This window comes from Pelophylax lessonae (assembly GCF_965119305.1).
Source record: "Pelophylax lessonae genome assembly, chromosome: 2".
Lineage (NCBI taxonomy): Eukaryota > Metazoa > Chordata > Amphibia > Anura > Ranidae > Pelophylax > Pelophylax lessonae.
The window spans coordinates 495,888,497-495,907,265 of record NC_138769.1 but is presented as its reverse complement, the minus strand read 5'-3'; the positions used below and the strand labels follow the sequence as shown (position 1 = coordinate 495,907,265).

At 39.2% G+C, this 18,769-nt stretch overlaps 1 protein-coding gene across 1 annotated transcript in view; it reads left to right on the top strand.

Annotated features, from left to right (window-relative positions):
• Window positions 1-15,184: 15,184 nt before the first annotated feature.
• GPC6 (glypican 6) overlaps window positions 15,185-18,769 on the top strand; it is a 1,143,233-nt gene continuing 1,139,648 nt past the window's right edge. The window contains exon 1 of the mRNA XM_082246239.1: window positions 15,185-15,393. Coding sequence (XP_082102365.1) covers window positions 15,255-15,393 — 139 coding nt within the window. The 5' untranslated portion in view covers window positions 15,185-15,254. The remainder of the gene's footprint in view (window positions 15,394-18,769) is intronic.

The following is an 18,769-nucleotide window of genomic DNA, read 5'->3' as shown; positions in this document are numbered from 1 at the left end:
AAATTAAATTTTGTGACATTTTATTGAAGTATAAAAATGCATTTCACTGCCCCTACCTGATGCACACCAGCAGGGGCTTATTATACGGAACATAACACGCACAAGCTGTTGTGAGTTAGCCCTTAGACTGGCCATACACATTCTATTTCTAAAAAAGGAACGGACAGAGGGCGCACCAGCCTAGCGCATTATCTTTAAAACAATTTATTAAAATAAAATAGCATACACATTGTACTCACAAAACAAGTTGGAACACGGGCAAACATGTGCAACCACCAGAGCTCTGATGAAGGGGGGGACACCCCGAAATGTGTAAGCGGTTCTTTGGAGGTCCACATACCACCATGGCCTGCATCAGCAGAGGAAACCCAGTCAGTGGAGAGTCTTGGTGGTCCTTGATTGCACATGTTTGCCCGTGTTCCAACTTGTTTTGTGAGTACAATGTGTATGCTATTTTATTTTAATAAATTGTTTTAAAGATAATGCGCTAGGCTGGTGCGCCCTCTGTCCGTTCCTTTTTTAGAGCCTGTTTGGGTATCCACGACCTGTTGAGAGTGGCAGCACAGCCGGGACTACGTCCATTCAACCTGAATCGCATTCTCAGGATACCCGTTTCAAGATAACCCCTCAAGCGCAGGAGTCATTTATCTTTTGTACACATTCGATTTCTAAACAGCAGGGATGGATGGATCACTCACTATTGGCTACTGTATATTGACAGGCAGCACGTGTGGCTGTCAGAATAACTGAAAACTAGCTGGAGCTGATTGGCTGCAGTCACTGTTTGGCCAATACATACACACAAAATAGGTGTGCATCAACCCAAATAAAGTCCAAAGAAGCACATTATGTGAAAAGACATTCAGATTTCTGTGATGTGATATTTTTCAGCACAGTTCATGAAACAAAAAATAGTTCAAAAAATAAAATTCAAAGAGTCAGTGAAACAATCAGCCATCCATCAATCCAGTGTAGGTCCAGTGCATCCACAAAGTATTCCCCAAGCTTCCATTTTTCCATATATTTTTATGCTACAGCCTTATTACAAAATTAATTAAATTCATTATTTTCCTCAAAATTCTGCAAACAATACCCCATAATGAAAACGTGAAAGAAGTTTGTTTGAAATCTTTGCAAATTTATTAAAAATAAAAAACAAAAAAAAAAATCCCATGTACATAAGTATTCACAATCTTTGCTCAAAACTTTGGTGAAGCACCTTCGTAACCAATTACAGCCTCAAGTATTTTTGAGTATGATGCTACAAGCTTGGCACACCTATTTGTGGGCAGTTTCTCCCATTCTTCTTTGTAGGACCTCTCAAGCTCCACAGGTTGGATGAGAGGCGTCAGTGCACAGCCATTTTCAGATCTCTCTAGAGATATTCAATCGGGTTCAAGTCTGGGCCACTCAAGGACATTCACAGACTTGGACCATAGTGTAATCCCGTAAACCACATAAAGTATATTTATTCAAAAGCACTACTCACAATGTAGACGACAAATGCAGGCACATAAAGCAGACAGCTGAAGGGTTCAGTCGCGGCGTCCCGCATGTATCCAAACAACATTTATAGCAGTAAAGGAGGCTGGCTCCGTAAGGGGGCGTGTGGACGTTACGTCTGGAGTCGCCAATGTTTCGTCATCAAAAGACGTCGAGACACCCAGACGACGTCTCCCAGTCCCTGCTGCTGAAAAACATCCCCACAGCATGACGCCGCCATCGCCAAGCTTCATTGTAGGGATGGTATTGGCCAGGTGAGGAACGGTGCCTGGTTTCCTCCAGACATGACACTTGCCAGAACATGGAAATGCAATTATTTTAGTAAAAATAAACTGCTAAATACTGTAAGAATATTTAATAATAAATATCTTGCGCTCGTACTTATGTCAGAATATTTATACTGCTCTGAATATAGCAGTGTATTTATGGTTAATAAGCAAAGATCTATGAAAAAGGAGAGTCTTCACCTATTGCCATAAATCAATGTCGAGAATTCTTTTTAATTGATTAATTTCTTTTTAAAAGCATATACCAATCTTAGTGAGTACAGTCTACAGCGTGGAATATATATAAAAATATTTATTCTCAAGACATGCAAACACAATATATGATCAAACAAGAAGTGACACAAAAATAACTCTACATAAAAATACTAACTTCAAATAATCAATGCAATGTGATGTTTAGCTCAATAATGAAAGTGAAACTAAAACAAAGTGAAAGTAAAACGAAAGTAAAACGAAAGCAAGATTACCATTTCTTCCCAGGTATAGTATAAGCCATAAATTAATGTTCTATATAAACAGACTACAATGGTCTGCGAATCACACGGCCCAAAGTCATTCCACTGCAGAAGGAATGAGAATAAGCCATGCAAAACGGAAGACTTAAAATTGCAAATAATGCACTGAATCTGATATTAATAAAAATGTATAAAAACAAAAATCAGCTTTTTAGAGAAAAATCTACCATGGTTTATACGGCTGGGATTGTAATCTCATTACCCTTAAATATGCAATATAAAACATATAAGGAAAGAATAAACAATTGTTGAATAAAATCAAATAATACAGCAAGGCATAATTACCACACTTAAAATAGCCGCTAGCTTCAAATCGTTACCAGAGTCCTAAGATGGACGCCTTTCTTAAGATGGTGGCTTCCCTTCAAGTTTCAGATGAATGATGTGGATCAGGGAGTATGTCTGCATGAGTCTATTGAAAAATGTAATAGCGTGTGTGGTGTAAGTGTGAGGTGTGTTGTCAGTAGTGTAAAGTGTGTCTATCTCATATCTGGGTTGGTCTTTTATATGGTAAGAACAAAGAGCTATAAAAATTACCATAAGTAAAACCCAGAGGGATGAAACATTATCCCTATTGGATGGGATATTCTATACCTAAACTAGTGAGATCATAGACACCTCTTTTGATAATTAACCCCATACTTGGATAATAAAGTTAAATGATTTCTCTATATGTGAGATTAATCATATAACACAACATAAAACTTTGTCCAGACTTCCAGTACATACATAAATGTCCACCTGTATCTCCATAATTCACCTGGGCAAGTAATGCCATTCAATAATTATATTTTTAAGACAATGTAATATTTTTATATTGGAATATCTCAAATTATCTCAAGACTGCACCTGGTATTTCGTCTCCAGAGGGCAGTATTGTACCGTTCATTAGATTTTGTATTTAACATAATTAAAACAATTTGTTATCTGATGACCTATTGACCTGTCGGCTAGTGAAAAGCAATTACTTATTTGACCATGCCAAAGGGCTGTCAGATATAGTCTAGGTTTGGGAATATTTACGACACCTTGAGCATTAAACTAGCCAAAAGCAATTCTTATATAAACACTCCTACCACATGCATTAACATGAAGTAATTCATTTCACTTTAGTTTTAAGTCTAAGCAAGATACTACTATGAGAATATAAACCTAAAACGTGATACAATATTCCTAAATATATATGTATATGCCTTACATAATATAATAACATAATTATGGCTAATATCGTCTCACATATAATGATGTACCTTTAAAAAAACTTATATGGTTCATCTTTAAATGTATGCTGAAAAACACTGAGCCATTGTCTATTGTTAAATACTTATAGACAGACTGACACTACCATCCCCTTAACTTCTGTTATCTGATAGAGGTGTCAATGTATAAGCTTATTTATGACAAAAGAAAATAGAAATGTCTGCTGAAAGTATAGGACCCTATTGTTGATATTCTATGCTCTCTTGTAAGCTTGTACGAGACATTTTGTTTAACAAGTATATATATGAACTTTGTTTCACCTTAAAAACAAGATGGACGCCATCCTGTTCAGAATCTCTTATATGCATAATATGAAATATACATGGCTTTTAAATCATTTTTCTTTTTACCTATTATGATTTTAATCAACCCCCAATAACCCCGACATATCCCCCCCCTTTCTTCCCAGTAGACAAGTGAGCAACTTAGGCCTATCTGGAAAGAAAGCTTTTTAAGGAGTAGTAAAAGAAAAAAAAAATGTCTTGTTCTCTTTTTTTTTTTAAGAGAATAGTTCATATTGGGAATTGTTCATAACTCTTAAGTACAGCGGTAAAAAAAAAATTTTGAGAAAAAAAAAAAAATCAGTTCAAAATGTCAGTTCGTAGCGACTTTGCTGGTGTTAGCTATGTCACAAACTGTTCCTTATTAGTCTGTTTGAATTCTGATCTCCTGGTAAAGAAACACAAATGTTCCTTGAAATCTGCATCATCAGCTTGTAAAGTCTTGATGGAGACAGAAATTAACTGCTGCAATGGCATTGGCAACTACCATTTAAAGCGCAGTAAAACAATGTTGGCAATCAGGAATCTGAGAAATCGGTTTGGACATTCAACCTTGGATGTTGGTTGGATAATGAATGGTTTCAGCATGGTCTAGAGTGTCATACACCTAGACTGAGGTTTGCTCACATAGGCAATGCACCATTCTCACATCTCCTTCAATTGAAAACAGGAGGTAGTGCGATTCCTCTCAATGGATTTCCTCGGATCAAATGCACAAAGATCTATAGAAACAAATCTTCCTCTCCTTCAACAAGAATCTGTGGCGTCTCACAGCTTGGTTCCTGAAGAGGGATCCGATTCAATGAGGGGTTCCGTCTTGAGCGGAGCTCTAAGGAGAGATGACCCATCCGATCGCTGTGTCTTTGGCAAACATCATCGTCTGTGCCAATCAACGACCTGGCATGGAAGGTTAATCTCTTCCTATTGGATGAAACATACAGTATGAATATACATTCTTATCAATTGACATTTCAATGCGATGTTGGTACCCTAAGCTTTCTGAGAGTTCTCCTTTAACTTAATGTGTGATCAGTCCTTTTATATGACACCAGGGAAGGTGAGACTATATATGCGACCTTTCCTAGGGCGACTGACTTCTGGGGCTTATTAACATGGGACTGTATTTATCACCATGGATACTATGCATTGGACAATAATAAAATGATACAATATTTTGTTAAAATTTTACCTACTACTTGGGAGAAAAAAAAATATATATATATATATCTTCCCCTTATGGGGCATCAATGCAATTTATTGTAGGCAATAAAACTACCTGGCATTGAGGATTCCTTCTTGGTTACCGTATACAACCTTTAACCTCTTGACTGCATTACGTCATTAGGGTTTGATCCTCCTTGGTATCACCGTCATTGGCGATTTTTCAAAATGTGCCCGCTTTAAGCGACCTGTTTGAGTCAGAGGGATGAAGTGACCACTGAAAAATAGGAGGGTAGTTAGTATCTAACAACCAAGATCCCCCCCTGGCAGGGATTTCAGGATCCTCAATGCTGTGACCTGGGATAAAAGGGTGTTAGAACCTCTGCATCCTATACCTCTATTCAGTGTATCCTTCTGATTCCTTACCACTTGGGCATTTAAAGATTTTGTGGCCTTTGGCTGGCCATAGGATTGGTTCCTAAAGAGGAATTTATTTTAGTTCTGGGCTGTAGTACCCAGAGTGAACCAATTGATCAGCTGATCAATTTGGCATCTATTCTGCTGAAAACCTTTACAGAATTGGATTATTGGCTCCGCCTCCTGCGGTGCCTATGTCTCTCGGGTTCAGACAGATGGGACAGATCCCCATCAGAACCAGTTACGCGGTTCTGGCGTGAGGTCTGGGCCTTAATGTCACTCTAACTTCCCGAGGATTTTGGGGAACCCTAGGATGGGGCAAATCCCTATTTATTTGTGGGTGTCCCCCCCCCTTGTTAATGGGATGTCCGGTGTCCTCCTTAAGGTATCCGGTGTTCCCTTGGGGCCTAGGTGGCATATCTTGCTCCTTTGCCAAACTTATTATTATTATGTACATGGGCAATGCCTCAAAGCACAGGGATTTAAATCCCAAATGGTTATACTCAGCTCCTTCATAGAAGGGTGGTAAGCACTTTTGAGTACAGCAAAAAAAAAAAAAAAATAATGCAATGGGGCTTTGGTGCTGTGTACATTTTAAATTGTAGATCACAGCTCTAGCAGCAGTAAAGTTTTTTTTGGGCTGACTTTTAAATGACATCCTGCAGGCACAACACAGAAAGTTGTTTTCATAGACCTCAAGATTATCAATAATGTCTAAGGACCTTTTTTATTAGCAAAAATCAGGACAGTACTCTTTTTAAAACTTTTTAAATTCTGGAGGTGCATGGTGTCTTTTTAGGGGTGCTAGTCTTTTTGCATTGACCTGATATGACTCATACCTATTTATGCATGGCTGCCCAATTTCTGCCCTCCTATATTAGGAATGTGGCTGGGGTAGGACATGGACTCTTTGCCTGATTCCCCCCCTTGTCTGGGTCATAACCATCAGACTGGGAATCATATCTGGGTCTATGAATAATTATATCATATTTAAAATGCAGGACTAATTAAGCATTTCCCTTATGCATTTACACCATGACCTTATGGAACTCTCCTAGGTATTTACTGATGAGTTCCTGTCATGACTTGAACAGTTACATTTTTTTTTTTTTTTTAAATTTTCCACTGCGGATTACTCGGCAACTTTTTGCTAGAAAACATTTTTCCTTGCTCTAATTTCCTAATTATTGCATTAATCATTTACATGTCTCTTTCACATGGTTACTTTCATTACAGTTTACTTGATAAAACTTCTGCCACAGTTCTACTTTATTCTGCAGTTTCACGCTACATTCTCTTAACTGATGTGTCCCAATAGAGGTCACTTTCACCTGCTCAAGGAGGTTCCTAATCTCATTCTCTCATTTATTTGGAGTGGAGATTGAAACTTTACTAAACTCCTTTTTGCTGAGCCTTCTGGTGCAGTTCCTCATAAAGATACAGTAAGATTAGCCATGACCAAAAAGTATGTGATCACACTTCCTGACGTCTTTTGGTGTTAGATAAGCTATTGGTGAGTTCATATATACAGGTTGTCCTCTACCCATGTCAGATGCCCTTTATTGGCCCGACGTTTGAGGATTTTGATATATGACTCTAACCAGCGTTTACATATTCCACCATTTCAGACTCAGAGAGGTGTTTCCACACATTTATGATCTGTTCCAAATCTACTGGGGTTGTGGCATTACCACTAGGGACTCACACCTTGCCAGAGTTGGCAGCGTGAACATTACCTGCTGTAGACATTTTTAATGCATTTCTATCACATTCACAATTAATAAAAAAAAATTCCAAAAAATTTTTTTTTTTTTTTTAAGTTATTGATTATGTCACCTGATCAATATTTATGATTGGCATATGTAAGAAATCAATAATTATCTCGCTGGGGCCTCCATTATACGTAAGAATATTTAATAATAAATATCTTGCGCTCGTACTTATGTCAGAATATTTATACTGCTCTGAATATAGCAGTGTATTTATGGTTAATAAGCAAAGATCTATGAAAAAGGAGAGTCTTCACCTATTGCCATAAATCAATGTCGAGAATTCTTTTTAATTGATTAATTTCTTTTTAAAAGCATATACCAATCTTAGTGAGTACAGTCTACAGCGTGGAATATATATAAAAATATTTATTCTCAAGACATGCAAACACAATATATGATCAAACAAGAAGTGACACAAAAATAACTCTACATAAAAATACTAACTTCAAATAATCAATGCAATGTGATGTTTAGCTCAATAATGAAAGTGAAACTAAAACAAAGTGAAAGTAAAACGAAAGTAAAACGAAAGCAAGATTACCATTTCTTCCCAGGTATAGTATAAGCCATAAATTAATGTTCTATATAAACAGACTACAATGGTCTGCGAATCACACGGCCCAAAGTCATTCCACTGCAGAAGGAATGAGAATAAGCCATGCAAAACGGAAGACTTAAAATTGCAAATAATGCACTGAATCTGATATTAATAAAAATGTATAAAAACAAAAATCAGCTTTTTAGAGAAAAATCTACCATGGTTTATACGGCTGGGATTGTAATCTCATTACCCTTAAATATGCAATATAAAACATATAAGGAAAGAATAAACAATTGTTGAATAAAATCAAATAATACAGCAAGGCATAATTACCACACTTAAAATAGCCGCTAGCTTCAAATCGTTACCAGAGTCCTAAGATGGACGCCTTTCTTAAGATGGTGGCTTCCCTTCAAGTTTCAGATGAATGATGTGGATCAGGGAGTATGTCTGCATGAGTCTATTGAAAAATGTAATAGCGTGTGTGGTGTAAGTGTGAGGTGTGTTGTCAGTAGTGTAAAGTGTGTCTATCTCATATCTGGGTTGGTCTTTTATATGGTAAGAACAAAGAGCTATAAAAATTACCATAAGTAAAACCCAGAGGGATGAAACATTATCCCTATTGGATGGGATATTCTATACCTAAACTAGTGAGATCATAGACACCTCTTTTGATAATTAACCCCATACTTGGATAATAAAGTTAAATGATTTCTCTATATGTGAGATTAATCATATAACACAACATAAAACTTTGTCCAGACTTCCAGTACATACATAAATGTCCACCTGTATCTCCATAATTCACCTGGGCAAGTAATGCCATTCAATAATTATATTTTTAAGACAATGTAATATTTTTATATTGGAATATCTCAAATTATCTCAAGACTGCACCTGGTATTTCGTCTCCAGAGGGCAGTATTGTACCGTTCATTAGATTTTGTATTTAACATAATTAAAACAATTTGTTATCTGATGACCTATTGACCTGTCGGCTAGTGAAAAGCAATTACTTATTTGACCATGCCAAAGGGCTGTCAGATATAGTCTAGGTTTGGGAATATTTACGACACCTTGAGCATTAAACTAGCCAAAAGCAATTCTTATATAAACACTCCTACCACATGCATTAACATGAAGTAATTCATTTCACTTTAGTTTTAAGTCTAAGCAAGATACTACTATGAGAATATAAACCTAAAACGTGATACAATATTCCTAAATATATATGTATATGCCTTACATAATATAATAACATAATTATGGCTAATATCGTCTCACATATAATGATGTACCTTTAAAAAAACTTATATGGTTCATCTTTAAATGTATGCTGAAAAACACTGAGCCATTGTCTATTGTTAAATACTTATAGACAGACTGACACTACCATCCCCTTAACTTCTGTTATCTGATAGAGGTGTCAATGTATAAGCTTATTTATGACAAAAGAAAATAGAAATGTCTGCTGAAAGTATAGGACCCTATTGTTGATATTCTATGCTCTCTTGTAAGCTTGTACGAGACATTTTGTTTAACAAGTATATATATGAACTTTGTTTCACCTTAAAAACAAGATGGACGCCATCCTGTTCAGAATCTCTTATATGCATAATATGAAATATACATGGCTTTTAAATCATTTTTCTTTTTACCTATTATGATTTTAATCAACCCCCAATAACCCCGACAATACCTTTGCCCATTAGCAATATATAGCAATCTTGTGACTTCTATCAATGTCTCATTAAAGCTTCAGGGGGAGCTGTCATTCTCCTCTGATTGTCCTTTGAGCCTGAAGGACCCCTGACCCTCTGTATGGACAGTGCTGATTGGCCCTTTGCTAATCACATGCATTCTTCCAAGAAAAAAAATGAGGAGATAGACTATCAGGAGATGGATTAGGGACTGTGGAAGAAAGGGAGGATCAGAGAAGATAGGATCGAACAGCCTTTTTACACAATGCAGAGGTTCCACAGTGAGTATAACAACTTTAAGCACACTTTAGGCACCCCTGCCAGTGTTAAATGGTTTGTCCTATCCATCTAAACTGATACATTCCGCTGTAGAGTTTGTGCTTTAGAAAAACAACAGACTTGATAACTGGATCACCAGGTGAAAATAGAAGGAAGAAAAGCCTAACAAAGAAAAGGAATACAGCCATTATATAAAAAAAAATTGAAAGCTGCATTATAATAGATCAGGGATGCTGAACCTTTTGAAGAGCGAGGGCCACTTAGGTGATTTGGTAACCGGTCATGGGCCACAATGAAATGAAATGGTTCAGAATTTTTTATGTTGAATAGTGTAATGAACATCTTCTTCCTGCAGCCTCTGAATGCCAGCAGGATTCAGAGGAAGAGAAGTCAGATTTCAGTGGTTGCAGGAGGAAAATGGAGAGGATTATTTTTTGTACTGTATATGCCACCCCCACCGCCTCTGTGTAAAACAGAATGTGAGAAGGAGGCCACATTGGCCCCTGACACTACACCAGTGGTAAAAACACGTCTGAACTATGGAGTTTTTCCGCCCCCTAAACTGCAAATGCAAATGGGCTCTTACCGTCCTAAGCCTCCTATAAGGTTCCTTTCACATGGGTGGAATTTGCACGCTCAGCGGGGGATCTGTCTGCTGATCCCTCACTCAGCTGAGCGAAGTGGGCAGAAGACAGCTACGTGTCCATAACGCATATGCAATGCAGACACAGATACAGCCCACTCTGCACTATGATAATATGATTGTAATGGGCAGGAAATGGGAGACAGGTGCAGGGCTTCAAAATGAGAGGACCATGCTCAGATAAATGATATAATCCACAGGTGGTTGCTGAGGCTCAGATGTCCTCCAACCATCACAAAAGCTTCAGAACAAAAAATAAAGCAGTCAACTCCAAAGTCCATATTATTGACCCTATTGGCTTGCATGACAGCAAGTATAAAAGGTGCTAACGCATTATGGCCGGTAGCCTTGATCACAGGTGCTGAAACGCGTTAGCAGCTTTTATACTCTCTGTCATGTAAGCCACTAAAGTTATTTATATAGACTTTGGAGTTCCTGGCTCTATCTTTCGTTTTGAATATGATTGTAATGTACACTATATTGCCAAAAGTATTAGGGCGCCTGCCTTAACACGAAAATGAACTTTAATGGCATCCCAGTCCTAGTCTGTAGGATTCAATATTGAGTTGGCCCACCCTTTGCTGCTAGAACAGCTTCAACTGTTCTGGGAAGGCTGTCCACAAGGTTTAGGAGAGTGTCTATGGGAATGTTTGACCATTCTTCCAGAAACGCATTTGTAAGGTCAGGCACTGATGTTGCAGAGAAGGCCTTGCTCTCAGTTCCGCCCAAAGGTGTTCTATTTGGTTGAGATCAGGAATCTGTGCAGGCCAGTCAAGTTCCTCCACCCCAAACTTGCTTATCCATGTCTTTATGGATGTATCTTTGCGCACTGGTGCGAAGTCATGTTGGAACAGGAAGGGGCCATCCCCAAACTGTTCCTACAAAGTTGGAGCATGAAATTGTCCAAAATGTCTTGGTATGCTGACGCTTTAAGAGTTCCCTTCACTGGAACTAAGAGGCCAAGTACAACTCCTGAAAAAGAACCCCACACCATAATCCCTCCTTCACCAAATGATTTGGACCATTGCACAAAGCAAGGTCCATAAAGACATGGATGAGCGAGTTTGGGGTGGAGGAACTTCACTGGCCCGCACAGAGTCCTGACCTCAACCCAATAGAACACCATTGGGATGAATTAGAGCAGAGACTGTGAGCCAGGCCTTCTCATCCAACATCAGTCCCTGACCTCACAAATGCGCTCATGGAAGAATGGTCAAACATTCCCATAGACACACTCCAATATCTTGTGGACAGCCTTCCCAGAAGAGTTGAAGCTGTTATCGCTGCAAAGGGTGGGCCAAATCAATATTTAACACTACGGGCTAAGACTGGGATGCCATTAAAGTTCATGTGCATGTAAAGGCAGGTGTCCCAAAATTTAGTTATATAGTGCAGGAGCCCCCGAACCCCCGGGCCATGGACCGGTGCCGGTTTGTGGCCTGTTCCTGACCAGGTGGCACAACAGAAGATGAACGGCGACTGTGGTCCACACAGGGCTATCACAGACTGTGTTCGTGGGTCATCTCCCAGGTCCTCCACCCACCCGGCCGACCATGTCAACCAATCAGCAGGGCAGGGGGCAGAAGGAGCTACAGATTTGAATGGAGAGCTCCTCACGCCCCTGCCCTGTTGATTGGATGATATTGTCAGGTGGGCGGTGCAGTTGGGAGAGAAAGCATGGACGGATCACAGCCTCTGCCCTGCTAAAGGTACAAGTCCTGTGCAGGGAAGGCAGACATTAGAATAGGGAAGTGTCATGTTAGAGAGGAAAGTTGAGGGGGGGGGGCAGGGGCACTGTGATGGAGGAGGCTGTGGTTGCTAGGGGCACTATAATATAAAGGGGACTGCACTGCAAAGGGGCACTGTAATTATTTCAGCAAACCTTTATAGTGCAGTCCCCTAATATCACAGTACGCCTTTACATTACAGTGTCTCCTTTACATCACTTCCCCCCTTTACATTACAGAGCCCCCCTTAAAGAGCAGTCCCCTATAACTTACAGTGCCCCCTTTAAATCACAGCCCCCCCCCCTTACATTACAGTGCCCTCTTTACAGAGCAGTCCCCATTTACATTACAGTGCCCCTTTACATCACAGCCCCCCCTTATCATTACAGTGCCCCCTTTACATCACAGCCCCCTTTTGCATTACAGTGCCCCCTTACAGCCCAGTCCCCTTTACATTACAGTGCCCCCTTTACATCACAGCCCCCCTTTAAAGAGCAGTCCTTGTTACATTAATGTAAAGGGGGTCTGTAATATAAAGGGGTCTGCACTGCAAAGGGGCCCTGTAATCATTTCAGTGCGCCTATGGTGCAGTCCCCTAATATCACAGTACGCCTTTACATTACAGTGCCCCCTTTACATCACTTCCCCCTTTACATTACAGTGCCCCCACTTTAATAACAGTACCCTTTACATTACAGTGCCCCTTTACATCACAGCCCCCCTTTTGCATTACAGTGCCCCCTTACAGCGCAGTCCCCTTTACATTACATTGCCCCCTTTAAATCACAGTCCCCCTTTACAGAGCAGTCCTTGTTACATTAATGTAAAGGGGCACTGTGATGTAAAGAGGACTGCACTGTAAAGGGGCACTGTAATGTAAAGGACACTGTGATGTAAAGGGGCACTTTAATGTAATGGGGCACTGTGATGTTAATGGGACTGCACTGTAAAGGGGCACTGTAATGTAAAGTGCACTGTGATGTAAAGGGGTATTGTAATGTAAAGGGACACTGTTATGTAAAGAGGACTGCACTGTAAAGGGGCACTGTAATGTAAAGGGCACTGTGATATAAAGGGGCACTGTAATGTAAAGGGGCACTGTTATGTAAAGAGGACTGCACTGTAAAGGGGCAATGTAATGTAAAGGGTCACTGTAATGTAAAAGCGCATGGTGATGTAAAGAGGATTGCACTGTAAAAGGGCACTGTGATGTAAAGGGGCACTGTGATGTAAAGAGGATTGCACTGTAAAGGGGCACTGTGATGTAAAGGGGCACTTTGATGTAAAGAGGATTGCACTGTAAAAGGGCACTGAGATGTAGAGTGGCACTGTGATGTAAAGAGGATTGCACTGTAAAGGGACACTGTGATGTAAAGGGGCACTGTGATGTAAAGAGGACTGCACTGTAAAGGGGCACTGTAATGTAATGGGGCACTGTAATGTAAAGGGGCACTGTGATGTAAATGGGGCACTGTGGTGTAAAGGGGCACTGTGATGTAAAGGGGCACTGTGATGTAAAGAGGACTGCACTGTAAAGGGGCACTGTGATGTAAAGGGGCACTGTAATGTAAAAGCGCATGGTGATGTAAAGAGGATTGCACTGTAAAAGGGCACTGTGATGTAAAGGGGCACTGTGATGTAAAGAGGATTGCACTGTAAAGGGGCACTGTGATGTAAAGGGGCACTTTGATGTAAAGAGGATTGCACTGTAAAAGGGCACTGAGATGTAGAGTGGCACTGTGATGTAAAGAGGATTGCACTGTAAAGGGACACTGTGATGTAAAGGGGCACTGTGATGTAAAGAGGACTGCACTGTAAAGGGGCACTGTAATGTAATGGGGCACTGTAATGTAAAGGGGCACTGTGATGTAAATGGGGCACTGTGATGTAAAGGGGCACTGTGATGTAAAGGGGCACTGTGATGTAAAGAGGACTGCACTGTAAAGGGGCACTGTGATGTAAAGGGGCACTGTAATGTAAAGGGGACCTCACTGTAAAGGAGCTCTTTAATTTAAAGGGGCACTGTGCTTTAAAGGGGCACTGTGATGTAAAGAGGACTGCACTGTAAAGGGGCACTGTGATGTCAAGGAGCACTGTAATGTAAAGGGGACTGCACTGTAAAGGAGCTCTGTAATGTAAAGGGGCACTGTGCTTTAAAGGGGCACTGTGCTGTAAAGGAGCTCTGTAATGTAAAGGGGAATGCACTGTAAAGGAGCTCTGTAATGTAAAGGGGCACTGTGCTGTAAAGGGGCACTGTAATGTAAAGGGGAATGCACTGTAAAGGGGTTCTGTTATGTAAAGGGGCACTGGAATGTAAAGGGGGGCTGTGATGTGAAGGGGAACTAAGGACACTAATATAAAGGGGGGGACTGTGTTGTAAATGGGGGCTGAGGACAGACTCCCCCGTCCACTGGGAGAATTGTCTTCTGTCCCTGATGCCAAAAGTGTATGTTTTTTCTTTTGGGTTTAATACCGCTCGAACTGTCGATCTAAATTGAAATCCACTTCTTCATGTGTGGCATAACAGGCTGCCAACTGCAGATCGATTATTGCTATGAGAAGAGATTGATTGGAAAATAAATCGATCATTTATTAAAGTGTGCATGCCATCCAAGCTAATTAATAAACAAACGAAATACTATTCCCTAATAATTTTTTATTATTGCATTTGTATAGATATTTTAGGCAGAGATGTAGCAAACGCCTGCAGAAAAGAGCCTAGGAATAGTAAGAAGTGTTTTGCAGTGATCCATGGAATGAGAGAAGAAGAATGTGTAGAGAGATGATGTGCCAGGCTGTGACTCCACTCCACATTTCCCTATGAGCCTTGTTCCTAGATTGAGGCAATGCATTGTAGAGCACGTTTGTCCAGGATTTGGTGGTGCCGGCCGGTTGGCTCAGGGATGTGCAGTGTCTGGCGGAGAGGCTCGGTGTGTCATGTATAGAGCAGGTGACATCTGTCCCTCCCCTGTCATTCTGTCCCCTGTCATAGCACACACAGGTGAGCCCCGGAGTCGTGCCTAGGCTCCTGCTCCCTGCACCAGGAGTCGGATCCAAACTTTTCTCCCATTTGTCGGGATCCCCAGCAAGGCTTGAGTTGGATGAGATTTGTGGGGATTAGGAAGTGTTGCTGAGATTTGGGGGGGACACTGGATTGGAGATTGCAGCATGCATTGGATTTGGGGACCTGTGCTGCTGTCACTTTGTGCCGGTGCTGAAATGAAGGCTCGGAGCTGCAATGAGGTCAGACTGGCGTATAGTGCTAAGGGATTCAGCCTGGTCACTGTACCCTACCAGCAGATCACAGGTAAGTGCAATCACCTACCTCTCACCCTGACACCACAACCCAACTGTCATTTTATCTCTTAACCCTTTGCAGTAACTGACATTTACCGTGAGAAATACAAACTCTTCAGCTTCTGTTGGTGAGGTTTATGTGCAACTTGCAATGATTCGATTATGTGTACAAACAGTCAGCAACTGCAGGGAACAATATTATTCAATCCAGTGTGTGTAGTTTACAAATATTGTATTATCAGGATGCATGCCATGAGATATTCTGATGTTCACAAAACTGCCAAAATGAGAATTTTATTGATTATAAAGGCTTGTTTGTTTTGGCACGAGAGTTCCTGCGTCGATGTTCAGTAAAACGCCCGTGTTAGATGCGTTTAAATGCGTAAACTTCCAGTTCATTATCCTCCTGCTCTGTTTTCAATCACAATTTGTACTTTTTGCTTCTATGTATACCAATGTACATGCATATGCGCATAAAATGCATGTCCTCAGGCGCAGATTTTTCCAATTTTGGTTACATATCTGAACGCAGTGCATGTTTACACACCTGTGTGCGTGCCCCCATTAAAACAATACATCTGCATTAAGATCTATAAAAAAAAAATACACTCTGAATTACATTTTTGTTCATCAACTGTGCGTATGTACCCTTAACATAGATGTAAACCCAATCACTAGAAACTTGTAGGTACCCTTAAAGTAGATGCAAACCCAATAACTAAATAACTAAAATGTACATGTTCCCCTAAGGTAGATGTAAACACAATTACTAAAAATGTACTTGTACCCTTAAAGTAGATGTAAACCCAATTACCAAAAATTTGCATGTACCCTTAAAATAGATGTAAACCCAATTACTACAAATGTGCATACCCCCCTAAAGTAGATGTGAACCCAATCACTAGAAACTTACATGTACCCTTAAAGTAGATGTAAACCCAATCACTAGAAACTTACATGTACCCTTAAAGTAGATGTAAACCCAATCACTAAAAATTTGCATGTACCCTTAAAGAAGATGTACACCCAATCACTAAAAATTTGCATGTACCCTTAAAATAGATGTAAATCCAATTACTACAAATGTGCATACCCCCCCCCCTCCCCCCTAAAGTAGATGTGAACCCAATCACTAGAAACTTACATGTACCCTTAAAGTAGATGTAAACCCAATTACTAAAAATTAGCATGTACCCTTAAAGTAGATGTAAACCCAATTACTAAAAATTAGCATGTACCCTTAAAGTAGATGTAAACCCAATTACTACAAATGTGCATACCCCCCTAAAGTAGATGTGAACCCAATCACTAGAAACTTACATGTACCCTTAAAGTAGATGTAAACCCAATCACTAAAAATTTGCATGTACCCTTAAAGAAGATGTACACCCAATCACTAGAAATTTGCATGTACCCTTAAAATAGATGTAAATCCAATTACTACAAATGTGCATACCCCCCCCCCCTCCCCCCTAAAGTAGATGTGAACCCAATCACTAGAAACTTACATGTACCCTTAAAGTAGATGTAAACCCAATTAAAAAAAAAATTGCATTTGCCCCCAAAGTAGATGTAAACCCAATAACTAAAAATCTCATTGTAGTCATTATCAAAATGATAACAGTGTATAACAAAAATATAATAATATAAATATCCATATTAAACCTGTGTCATTTAAAAATCATTTTTAACCTTTTCAGATCTACAGCTTTGATTACAATACCTGGTGATCTCTCAATGACAGTTTTTTTTTTTTTTTTCCCCAGGCACTTGAATATAGGGTTCTGTGTAGGTTTTCTGTTTATTTATTTATTTTTTTCTATTGATTGAACTAGCTGGACTTTTTCAACCTGCTAACTATTGAACTATTGGGGTTATTTACTAAAACTGGAGAGTGCAAAATCTGGTGCAGCTCAGCTTAGAAACCAATCAGCTTCCAGGTTATTTTGTAAAAGCTTAATTAAACAATCTGAAGTTAGATGCTGATTGGCTACCATGTACAGCTGCACCAGATTTTGCGCTCTCCAGTTTAGTAAATCAACCCCTATGTGACTAGGTAACTTTCTGTTACAGGGTGACAATGCTCTGACTCCCAATTACTGTCCTGCTTGGTCACCATGTCACATGGGCTTTTAATGGAAGCTTAAAGCAGCTGTGCCAAAATGAATTGCACATGCATGTCCCACCGTGGTCACCATCCTGATAAATGACATGTGGCCAATGTTGAGATGCATGCATGTGGACAGTAAGTGGCTGCAAAAGGCTTGGGGAGACCAGAAGCACTGAGATGCAAAAAGATGAGAAAAGTGAAAACAGAAAAAAAACATAAAACCTGTTTATTGTACACAATGCTTTAGAAAAATAAATGTCATCCACTTGGGGTTTCTGTCTATTTTAATCTAGCGGCTGTAAGTGCATTTATTATGTTTATTTTGGGTTGTGCACCGATTCTTCCTGTCATCTCAGTGATGATACTGTGCTTTCTGCTGCCATTGATGTAGACATATACTGGAGATACCCCACTACACATCCTTCTGTGTTCAGGTATCAAAGTGATGTTAAGGTATTGCTAAAAGTAAATCATGTAATGCATTTCCATTTAGTATATGAATGATGCCTTTCCACTTAAGTCGTACCTTAGTTGCATTTTATATATGATCCGTCGAGGGTAACATTCCAAGAAGCAGCCAGGCTTAATTATTCACATAGCAATAGATAAACTTCACTAAAGCACTATGTTTTTCTTCCAGTGGTGTTCCAGTAGTGTGCTGGTATAGATTGTGTGTCTGTCATATGTTTCTTGTTCATTGTCTGGCCACTGTATCTATTACAGCTGGATAATGTCAGCTTGGAGGTATTCTTTAACCCTGTGTGCGTCTCAGGACAATGCATCTCCTGCAGATAAAATGTTCACAATGATTTTTATTCTTCATATGTCTTTGTGCTGAATAATCTTCACATTTATTCCCATGTGCTAGCTTATATAGGTAAATAACTATACTGGTAAAGACAATCCCTTGTAGTAGTTGTGTAATGCATAAAAAAGAAAAAAAGAAATATGTATGTATATATATATATATATATATATATATATATATATATATATACATACATATTTTTTTTTATATATATATATATATATATATATATATATATATATATATATATATATATATATATATATTCTGTATATATATATATATTCTGTATATATTTATATCATATATTTTATATATATATATATATATATATATATGTATATATTGTATATATTTATATCATAATAAATAAAATAAATGAAAAAAAATGTATTATGAGTTTGCACAATATAATTATTCAGACCGTCATTTAAAATACCTTTTGAATATTGCTAGAAGAAATTTTGG